Genomic DNA, 11,278 nt, shown 5'->3' with positions numbered 1-11,278 from the left:
GATGACCAATAATCCTTTGGGCTGTGGTTATGACCTTCTGGAGCACCTTCCTCTTCCTAGCTGTACAGCTGGAGAACCAGGCACAAATACAGTATGTGAGAATGCTCTCTATGGAGCCTCGGTAGAAGGACACCAGCAGTCTCTCACTCAGATTGTTCTTCTTTAAAAGTCTGAGGAAATAAATTCTCTGCTGGGCCTTCTTCACCAGAGCAGTGGTATTTGCGCTCCAAGTCATGCCCTGATCGATAGTCACTCCCAAAAACCTGAATTCCGCCACCCTCTCCACCCGTTCCCCGTTGATATACAAGGGCTGAATGTCCGCCTTTTTTTTCCTGTAATCCACCACCAATTCCTTGGTCTTAGCCGTATTAAGAGCCAGATTGTTCTCTCCACACCAAGCACAAAGCCGCTCCACCTCGTCCCGATAGGCGGACTCATCCCCTCCTGAAATGAGCCCCACCACCGTAGTGTCATCAGCAAACTTGATGATTTTGTTGCTGGAATAAATGGCTGTACAATCATACGTATAGAGAGTATAGAGCAGGGGACTCAACACACAACCCTGTGGTGAGCCGGTGTTAAGGCTAAGGGCTGTGGACATATGTGACCCTACTCTAACCCTCTGAGAACGTTCTGACAAAAAGTCCAAAACCCAGAGACAGGTGGAGTTGGAGAGTCCAATCGCCTCTAGCTTGGACACCAGTCTATGGGGGAGGATAGTGTTAAAAGCAGAGCTAAAATCCACAAACAGCAGCCTCACATAACTCCCCGGCTGCTCCAGATGGAACAGAGCAGCATGGAGAGTGGTAGTGATAGCGTCTTCCGTGGATCTATTTGCCCTGTATGCAAACTGGTAGTTGTCAAAAGTTGATGGAAGACAGGAAATAATGTGACGGCGCACCAGTTTCTCAAAACACTTCATGATGATTGGAGTCATCATGTAGTAGCTGTCACTTCTAAGTCTGCTTACAGCTGCTCTTTGTCAACTAGGCATGTAATTTGCAACGAGAAAACGTAATTCGAAAATGAAATCAAGGACATTAAAGCCATGCATTTTCACTAAGCGTGTCTCCACTTACACTACACATCAGTGTGCGATGCTACTCATAATGCGCGCACTTTGCGCACTGGCTTCACCGGTGAGACTGTCCTTTGGGCTGCAAGAGGAGAAATGAAAAATGCATTGTCTGGCTCCCTGTGACCTGCTTGCAGCAGAGAGGCTGGAAGTGGAGAATGAGTTGCTACTTCACTGTCTGGTAAAGAACAAGGTATACAAAGCAACCTGCTCTTTTATGCTGGAAGAACAAGCGCAACTACTCTCTTGCCTGGGGTGGCAGATTGCCTTGCTCGTCTAAAAGATTTCCCAGTAACTGCTAGAAAAGAGAAAACTGCTAGGAAGAGAATTTTAGGAGAATTCAACTACAGCTGCCGCTGATAAAATCTAAACACATCCTGTCATTCACTGTTCAAAATCGAATTCATTCTCACAAATAGTTCTCACTCACATGTTTCTTAACAGCCTTTCTACATCAGAACCAAACCGTTCAAGGTGGCTCACAAAGCAAATTAGTGTTTGGGTAATCCTCATGGAGAAAAGGTGTATAGATTGAGCCTTCACAGGGATAAATATTGCACCCTGTGTTTAAAACACAGCATTACAACATTACAACTTTTAGAAACTCATATATGTACATTACGTACACTCAGTTCTCTTGGGAAAAGTATAATTGAGCCAAAATTGAGGTGAGGTTCCGCAAAATGATCACAATGCAATACTTTTCCTTTCCTTAGTACCCTTCCACCACATCAACTGGACCAACCCAGAACAGACCTATTGAAATGAATGGACCTAACTTAGTAATATTCATTTATTTCAATGGGCCTGAGTAAAACTTAATCGAATACCAGCCACGGCCTGCAAGCATACCAACAAATGCTTTTTTTGTTCTTTGTTTCCATAGTGCATCATAACAATTGTTTTCATAACAAAAATGCATTTTTACAACTTCTTTTATTTTGTAGGCAAAGCAAGTGAATGTAAAATGTTTTTTTTCTTCTGCACCTTTTACTATAATTCCAGGCAGCCTGGGGTCACAATAGCAGAGAGTGAGAAGTATTACTCCAATCCTGAGGGTGAAACCCACTGTTCTAAGATTATGTTAGTCAGGATTTCTTCCTGAACAAGAGATCGATGCAACTTCAAATACATTTTTAGGCCAGCTATACTGATAGCTTAACAAGGTGGTATCTGTCATTCTCTGGGAACAAATGAGCAGCCGTTCTCATAAGCATAATGCTGGCAAAATAAAGTTTATAAATTCACATTAAGCTACAGATACTTATTATTTAAACCCAGCACAATATCTCCCTTTATTACAGTGGCCTGCTTCCAGGTTAGAAACATAAAGGACCTTTTTGAAAGCTAAAATCTGTGCAAATACCAGTCCTGTGCCAGAGCTAAGTCTTCTGAAGCAACAATGGTTTTATTAGAGTAGTTCCCATTGCTTCAATCCCTTTATAAACCATTCTCTCCTCACCTCAATCTGCCACCCTCATTTGTTGATTCTTGAGCTTTTTCATGCCCCCCCATTCATTATTACCATCTAAATAGTAATGGTAAAGGGACCCCTGACCATTAGGTCCAGTTGTGACCGTCTCTGGGGTTGCGGCGCTCATCTTGCTTTATTGGCCGAGGGAGCTGGCGTACAGCTTCCGGGTCGTGGCCAGCATGACTAAGCCACTTCTGGCAAACCAGAGCAGCGCACGGAAACACCGTTTACTTTCCCGCCGGAGCGGTACCCATTTATCTACTTGCACTTTGAAGTGCTTTCGAACTGCTAGGTTGGCAGTAGCAGGGACCAAGCAACGGGAGCTCACCCCGTCGCGGGGATTCGAACCGCCAACCTTCTAATCAGCAAGTCCTAGGCTCTGTGGTTTAACCCACAACGCCACCCACATCCCACCATCTAAATACAGAAGACCAAAATATTTGCCTCTAAAGAGAAGCATAAATAGCTTGTAGAATTGAGAAGCATAAATAGCTACCCAACCTTTATAACTATCCTGAGACTCTGCAGATGTGGTTGCATACCCATCTCTCATCAACATCGAGCATGGCCAATAGTCTGGGATTGTGGCAACAGAAGTCCAATAGACAGAGGATAAAATGTTAGCCAACTCTGCTTTATGGCTTCCACACAAGTTTCCACCCTCTCGTCTCTTTTTAGCCATGCATCTTCTCTTGAACTACCTGGGGACAGGGAAAAGCAAGCGAACCGTACTGGATCTCAAGTAACACGATAAAAGAATAAAGATTACAGACCCTCCCCTATTTTCCAGGGATAGTCCCAGATTTACAGAAGCCATGCCAGTTTCTGATTCGATCCCGGAATGTCCCACTTTTCCCATTTCCATTGGAGAAATGTTGGAGGGCATGGAGTTATCCGACTCCCGAACCATCAGCCCTGTATAGGGAAGATTTTTAATGTTTTATTGTGTTTCTTTCATATCCGATCTGAAAAGAAACCAGAGTATTTAAAAAATAATAATGTTGGAAGTTGCCCAGATAAAATTATTATTGTGGAATAGGACATCTTTGTTTTCATCAGAGAAACGTTGGAGGGTATGAGATTATGGCTTGTATCCAATGCATCACATCAGTGTAAATCAGGGGTCAGCAAACTTTTTCAACAGGGGGCCAGTCTCACTGTCCCTCAGACCTTGTGGGGGGCCAGACTATATTTTTTTTTGGGGGGGGAGAATAAATGAACAAATTCCTATGCCCCACAAATAACCCAGAGATGCATTTTAAATAAAAGGACACATTCTGATCATGTAAAAACATGTTGATTCCTGGATCGTCCGTGGGCCGGATTTAGAAGGCGATTGGGCTGGATCTGGCCCCCAGGCCTTAGTTTGCGTACCCATGGTGTAAATATTCTGCTTCTGCATGGTGACTCCCCTCATTCCTTCCCTTGCATGAACTCTGTGCCCTCCCCAAATCTGCTCTGAAGGTTGCATGAGGCCCCCAAGTACAGATCAGGGGGAGAGAAGTCCTGTTGTGTAGGCTTAAATCCTTACACTGGCAGATGCCTACTTAGTGCTGCTTTAATACAAGCAACAGTTTGTATACCTCTTATTGAATGGTTGACTTTGTACACGGAATGAGTTTGCTTGGTAAAGAACAGACCTGATTAGAACTAGTGTTGTGACAGCTCCTGACACACATAAAACTGGACTTGAAGATATTAGCAGAATTAAGAAGGCCACATGGCGAATTGTGCAAAAAGAAACGCAGCTTTGTGAACAGGAAAAAAATGTTTCCCAGGAGGAAAATACACTTTAGAAATAAATTTGTTTCAGTTGTCATTGTTCCTAACTCCATTCAATTTCCCATAGGAAGGAAATGCATCATTGTCAGCCTAATGAAACAATCACTGTAGGAATTGTAGTCCCTACAAATTATGGGAAGATGCAGTATCATAAAGTGCACTGTTCAAAACATTAAACTGTATTTTAGTCCATAGAGATGTAGTTATTTGTGTACTGTTTTAACTGATAGCCGATGTGAATTCATGTTGTACAGTGGTGCCTCGCAAGACGAAATTAATCCATTCCGTGAGGCTCTTCGTATAGCGGTTTTTTCGTCTTGCAAAGCAAGCCCATTGACAGCTTAGCGGATTAGCGGTTTAGCGGCTTTTAGCGGATCAGCTGATAAGCGGCTTATCAGCGGATCAGCTGATAAGCGGCTTAGGGCTTAGGAAAAGGGGGGGGAGGGGAAAACCCCCGCAGGAACTCGCAAGACATTTCGTCTTGCGAAGCAAGCCCATAGGGAAATTTGTTTTGCGAAGCGCCTCCAAAACAGAAAACCCTTTCGTCTAGCGGGTTTTCCGTCTTGCAAGGCGTTCGTCTTGCGGGGCACCACTGTAATGTCAACTATGTGTTGTATAAAATGAAATATATAAAAATAACAAAAAGACTCTACAAATTAATGTTGAATATTTATGAGTCCAACCATTTATGACTCTTAATGTTAAGCCTTGTTGACCATGTTCAAAGTAATTTAAGAAACACACACTTTCTGAAATGACCTTACAGCAGCAAATGAAACAATGCCAAAATCTTATCTGAATTTGTCTTTCCTTGATGCCATTTTAAAATGTAGTCTCCAGACTGAGAATACCATATGAATATTATTTTTAACTTGTCCCAGAACAACAGTTCTGGCACTGATAAATCTGTGCATATGCTACTTGCTATACATAACACTAAAAGAGACTTGACTTTGTGCATTTAATCCCAAAATCTCCCCTGGTGTGGTTCATTCATTAATGTGACTGGGAAGGCCTCATCCTGATCAAAGCTCCGCCAGTAATCCTGCAGCCACACTTACCTTTCCCTGTTAATATTGAGAAGCATCCACTTTGGTTTAACTCTCTGCTGCCACCAGCTGTTCAGAATTTCATCAGGTCTATGTGCCTCTTTTTAAAAACAAAACAAAATTGAATATCCATGCCCGCAAATTTTTAAAAAAGGAAGTAAGCAATCTGTTCGGTTTAGATGATTTGGCAGGGAGTTGACAGTAGAGGGGAAAAGATTTAAAAAGATAAACAGATATTACAACACATAAAAAGTTAAGGCATAATAAACTCCAGGATGTCTTTTGGCGTTTTGTAGCTAGAGATGTGGTTTTGTAGTTAGGGTTTACATGAACAGCTTGTGGTTTCAAGCATTATTTCTTTAAGTGTAAAGCTTTAATCGTTTCTGCAGTGGTCCTGGGTTGCTTACTGTTGGAAATAGGACAATTAGTCCAGCCAACATCTCAATAGTTTTAAGAAATTACTTTCGTCGTGCCTGCAAGCTATTTTTCTGCAGTCATGGAAACCTACTTGAAAACAAGTTATGTATTCAGCCAGGCATTTTTCTAAGAAGCAAGATCCCATGCTACAGACACTATACTGACAAACAGGAACTTGGCTTCTTTACAAGCAAAATGGCAAGGAATTGAAAGGCCTCAACAGGTCGAAACATCAGAGCATCTTAAAAGTGTTTGGGGCATTTGTCTAATGGGCTATGATTTGTAATAACCAGGGGGGGGCGTCATGCATGTGTGACATCACATGTGCAACACGCAACATCGTACGACCATCACAAATGCTTTGTGACCCAGGGCAACATCCAGCCAGGCCGCATAGTATCTCCAAAGGCTGTAGAGAGACAGGAGGGAGGGAAGGAGTGGGCAGGTCAGGAAGGGCTCCGCCTCTTCTGCCCCCTTGAGATTGAGGGGACTCAGCCACATCCCAACAGACTTTTTTGGGGGGCTGAAGATGCCTCATCCCTATAGAGCAGGCACCTATTCCTTATATCCCAGTCACTGAAGGCTGAGATGACTTCTGTGGCATGTAGCATGTACTATCAGCCAGTATTGGCTGCTAAGAAGGCAACAACCCATTTCCAAGGTCTTCTTGTTAAGCCTTCTAATAAAAATTTCAGAAACAGATTTCCCGAAAGACCAACTGCCCTTGTATATGCCTTTAACAGCACTTTAATATGGGGGAACTACTCATGGGACAGCACCATACATAATATCACAGGGTAGTGATGTGGATTTCTCCCTGCCATATAAGAATCATGCAACAACCAACCAGCTGTTTCAGATGTCTTCTGACAATTTATATTTTTGTCACCTGTAAGACTGGACTGTGTTGTACGTGCCTGACAATTCCGAATTCCTATTTTATCTACTTTTACGTGTTTTTATATTACCGTTTTACAGGTTTGAGGAAAAATTGCCGCTGTGGGTTAAACCACAGAGCCTAGGACTTGCCGATCAGAAGGTCGGCGGTTCGAATCCCCATGACTCTCGGTCCCTGCTCCTGCCAACCTAGCAGTTTGAAAGCACATCAAAAGTGCAAGTAGATAAATAGGTACCGCTCCAGCAGGAAGGGACCCCTGACCATTAGGTCCAGCTGTGGCCAACTCTGGGGTTTCGGCGCTCATCTCGCTTTATTGGCCGAGGGAGCCGGCGTACAGCTTCCAGGTCATGTGGCCAGCATGACTAAACCACTTCTGGCAAAACCTGAGCAGCGCATGGAAACGCCGTTTACCTTCCTGTGGGAGCGGTACCTATTTATCTACTTGCACTTTGTGCTTTCGAACTGCTAGGTTGGCAGGAGCAGGGACCGAGCAACGGGAGCTCACCCCGTTGCGGGGATTCGAACTGCCGACCTTCAGATCAGCAAGCCCTAGGCTCTGTGGTTTAATCTACAGCGCCACCCATGTCCCACAGCATGAGACCACACCCAGTATTTATTTCCGAAGCAGCTTTGTGAATGAGCAGGAATTTGAAGCTAGGTCTCCCCAGCTGTAGTCCTATACTAACCCTTATACTGCAGTCTTACTCATTGTTTGAGGGCGTAGGTGGGAGTGAATCAATGGGAATATTTTTGCCGTAAATGAAATACTGCTTCTCAACATAAATTGTAGCAGCAACCTGCTACCTTTTAAGCCATACCTTCCTTCCTTGCTATGTTGCAACCATGGGAGCGAGTTCCGTTGAATACAGTCCTTATTCTGAGCAGACCTACACAGGATCATATGTAACTTCTTCTTCCTCTTACTCTCAAACACAGGCTCCCCTAATAATAATAATAATAATAATAATAATAATAATAATAATAATAATTTATTTGTACCCCGCCCATCTGGCTGGGTTTCCCCAGCCACTCTGGGCGGCTTCCAACAAAGATGAAAAATACACTAAAATGTCACAAATTAAAAACTTCCCTGAACAGGGCTGCCTTCAGATGTCTTCTGAATGTCAGGTAGTTGTTTATCGCTTTGACATCTGATGGGAGGGCATTCCACAGGGTGGGTGCCACTACCGAGAAGGCCCTCTGCCTGGTTCCCTGTAACTTGGCTTCTCGCAGTGAGGGAACCGCCAGAAGGCCCTCGGAGCTGGACCTCAGTGTCCGGGCAGAACGATGGGGGAGGAGACGCTCCTTCAGATATACTGGACCGAGGCCATTTAGGGCTTTAAAGGTCAGCACCAACACTTTGAATTGTGCTCGGAAACGTACTGGGAGCCAATGTAGGTCTTTCAAGACCGGTGTTATATGGTCTCGGCGGCCGCTCCCAGTCACCAGTCTAGCTGCCGCATTCTGGATAAGTTGTAGTTTCCGGGTCACCTTCAAAGGTAGCCCCACGTAGAGCGCATTGCAGTAGTCCAAGCGGGAGATAACCAGAGCATGTACCAATGCAGCTAACCTTGAGGCTGAAGCAGGCCTGCTGAGATGATGCTTGAAGACTTATTTTTAAGGCACACCAGCATCAGAACTAAATAGTGAAGAAAAGCAAGTAGCAAAAAAGGCAACTGGATAACGATCGCGGTTGTGGACAGAAAACCAGGATGAATTGCTAACTCTCCAAACAAATCAGGAATGGATTCCACTGTAGAAGTATTTTGATGCTCCTGTGATTGCTTCTGGACTTGGAAACAATGGGAGCAACAGCCGACATGCAACAATTATTAAGAGTAGCGGCAGCAATATCAGTGATTTAAGAGAAATAAACCTCATTTCTATTTGAGCAACTACATAAGAATTATGCAATAGCACAATGACCAAAATGGGCTACGAAGAAAGTGCAAGATCTTATGCCATGATTGAGATCATTCTATATTCATGAAAATAGGAAGCTATGGGGGAGCATCTTTTCAAGATGGTGTTTTCATTTTATAAGGCGGCCATGTATGCTAATATGTTTCACTGCATTCCTAGCAGGAAGTGAAGGTCATAGTATTGCAAGCTGAAATGTGTTTAATCCAGAAAGCGAAACATTATAAGCACCTTACGGAATTCTTTCAGATATCGTTGCAAATAACAGTTTTATTTGCCATGACGGAACTTGATTGAGTCACCTGCACACCAGCTCTCTCTCCCATCCCCAAAATACAGGGCTTGGAAAAAAATAATCAGTATTTATTTACTAACAATGACATAAAATACATCTTCATATATTTTTATTTCTTTACAAATTAAAAGATGCATTGAAAAAAGTGAAGAAAGATTTATGATCGTATATTTTCTTTTATATTAATTCTAGAAATTAGTATTCTGGAAGTCCGGTTGTGGAGTCTTGGGGAGCAAATCTCTTCACTGGTTTAAAAGATTTCTAATTTTTTTGGTTGGAGACAGTATGTATGTTTGGCAGGAGGAAGGGGCGGGGGGTTAGCCACACTTGCAAATGTGTTTAAGACTGCTGAGAAACTCACTGAGGTGTGGCCAGTTAACAGTTTTTGGGATACTCCCCCTCACTGTGTGATGAAAGGGAAGACAAACTAGCTGCAGTAGAAGGAAAAATATTTACAAACACACACGCATACACACACTATAGTTCAAGGGACTAGAAACCACACTCCTGGATTATTTAATCTGTCATGTATATAAGGTTTCAACTTCAATTTTCAATGGCAGATGGAATAAATGCTTTACTTATATTCAGTCTTAATCCATCATTTGTCTAAGCGATCTACCTCCCTGCTTTTCCTTTTTTCACGTTTCGGTGCTGCCGGTTCCCCAAGTACATTCTGGGCACTGCAAGAATTCCTAAGTGTAGCATTAGAAACAAAAGGTTAGTGTCTTTTTAAAAACGAATGAGCCCTTTGACTCCTAGAGTCTCAAACTCATCATCTTTCTGTATAATACAAAGCAGAATACTTTCTGCTCAGCCTTGGAGGGGTCAACCATAAGTCTGCTTGATTTGTTGTAACAAGACCACAAGCAGGCATGCCACAGATATCCTACACCGATGGACTAGTAAGAACTGCCCAGATGTAGCCATTTAAGTACTGCATGACCAAAATTATTCAGAGCTACTAAAGGTTTGAATTTCAGAATACATTAGTGGCATGATTTGAACCTTACGTTATGAATATGAGCAACTCCTTCTGAATTGGTGCTACAGGATCTCTCAGTGCTTCTTGGATACAATTCAAACACAGACTGTCTCTTCAAGCAAACTCCTGTGTTGCGTATAAACACAACTTTTTCAAAGCGATAAGAAGAGGAAAGCACGGCCATCTCGTTTGAAAAGGATATTCCAGACAAAACCCTACCACGTGAATGGAAAGAGGCAACAGACCACCAAAGCAAGAGGACACTGGCAGAGAGAGAGAGAGAGAGAGAGAGAGAGAGAGAGAGAGAGAGAAAGAAAGAAAGAAAGAAAGATGCTGTTTTTCTCAAGGGGTGGTGGAGGCGACACCTGTTTATACCAACCCCAAATAATTTCACTTTCCCCAAAACAGCACCTGCTCATTATCACTCACTTATTCCAAGGCATATCCACACAGCAAAGCAACTACAGTGTAGGCATGCCTACCCTGCTATTTTCCCTAACAGCTCAGGTGTTTCCTAGAAGATGCCACTGTATAACTTGCTTACAGTATATTGCTCTCTCCACTTAGAAGTGAAGGTGTAAAATACCCCAGCTTGGCTGCTTTATCAATCTCCTACTCTTTGGTTGAACAGGGCCTGCCACCTTCCACTCCCCCCCAAGCCCGCCCGCCCCCCCCCCAAAAAAACTGGCTCCTTTTCATACAGTGTATCACATGCACAAACTTAACACCCACTGTGTGGTTCTGAAGAGCAATCACCTTTTCACCTGATGCTTAATCTTGTATAGTGAAACTCAAATAACATTTGTTATAACAGAACTGGGGGGCTGGGAGGCAGGAGGTACAAATACCTGCCAAGCACAAGAAGAGGGCACAGGCCCAAGGCCTGGAATCAAATAACATTCCCACACCCACCCCTATAGCTGATGTTTCGTCTGTCCATGCCTCACTTCTTCAAGGGGTTTTGGGAGATGCTGAAACTGTTTATGCACAGTGTATTAAAAATTATGGAATTGTACAGCTTTCTGTATTGTCTTTCTCGAAGGAGCTGGGCCCATTCATCAGGCGGTTAGTGAACATAGAAGTGTCAGTGCTGGAATCCAGCGCATCTCCAGCTCTAGCTCAGCAACTGGCGGATCTCCTTGTGCATGTGACAGAGGAAGTCCACATATGAAGCACCCCCATTCATGCTCTTATCTTCCACCAAAAAGTGTTTGAACAGCAAATCCAGTTTGTCTTCCTGCTTGACAACCATGAGCTAGAAAGCAAAAGGAAAATGTTAGTAAGATGTTAGAGAGTGGTGCCTTTGGTGCAAAGTATTAATGGAACCTTGGAAGTTCTAGCATTGGCTAGCTATGGTTTATACAACCAAATAAGTTTCTGACA

At 43.3% G+C, this 11,278-nt stretch overlaps 1 protein-coding gene and 1 long non-coding RNA gene across 4 annotated transcripts in view; one reads left to right on the top strand and one right to left on the bottom strand.

Moving 5' to 3' along the window:
• LOC309343157 overlaps positions 1-11,278 on the top strand; it is a 103,544-nt gene that overhangs the window by 12,012 nt on the left and 80,254 nt on the right. The gene's annotated exons all lie outside the window — the stretch shown is intronic.
• Positions 8,866-11,278, bottom strand: part of SEC24C (SEC24 homolog C, COPII coat complex component) — a 41,848-nt gene continuing 39,435 nt past the window's right edge. For all 3 annotated transcript variants that reach the window (XM_081864230.1, XM_081864231.1, XM_081864232.1), the window contains one exon: positions 8,866-11,150. In XM_081864230.1, coding sequence (XP_081720356.1) covers positions 11,010-11,150 — 141 coding nt within the window. In that variant the 3' untranslated portion in view covers positions 8,866-11,009. The remainder of the gene's footprint in view (positions 11,151-11,278) is intronic.

Source organism: Podarcis erhardii (assembly GCF_964252035.2).
Source record: "Podarcis erhardii genome assembly, chromosome: 5".
NCBI classification, from domain to species: domain Eukaryota; kingdom Metazoa; phylum Chordata; class Lepidosauria; order Squamata; family Lacertidae; genus Podarcis; species Podarcis erhardii.
The sequence above is the reverse complement of the archived record's forward strand: the minus strand, read 5'-3'. Positions and strand labels throughout refer to the sequence as shown.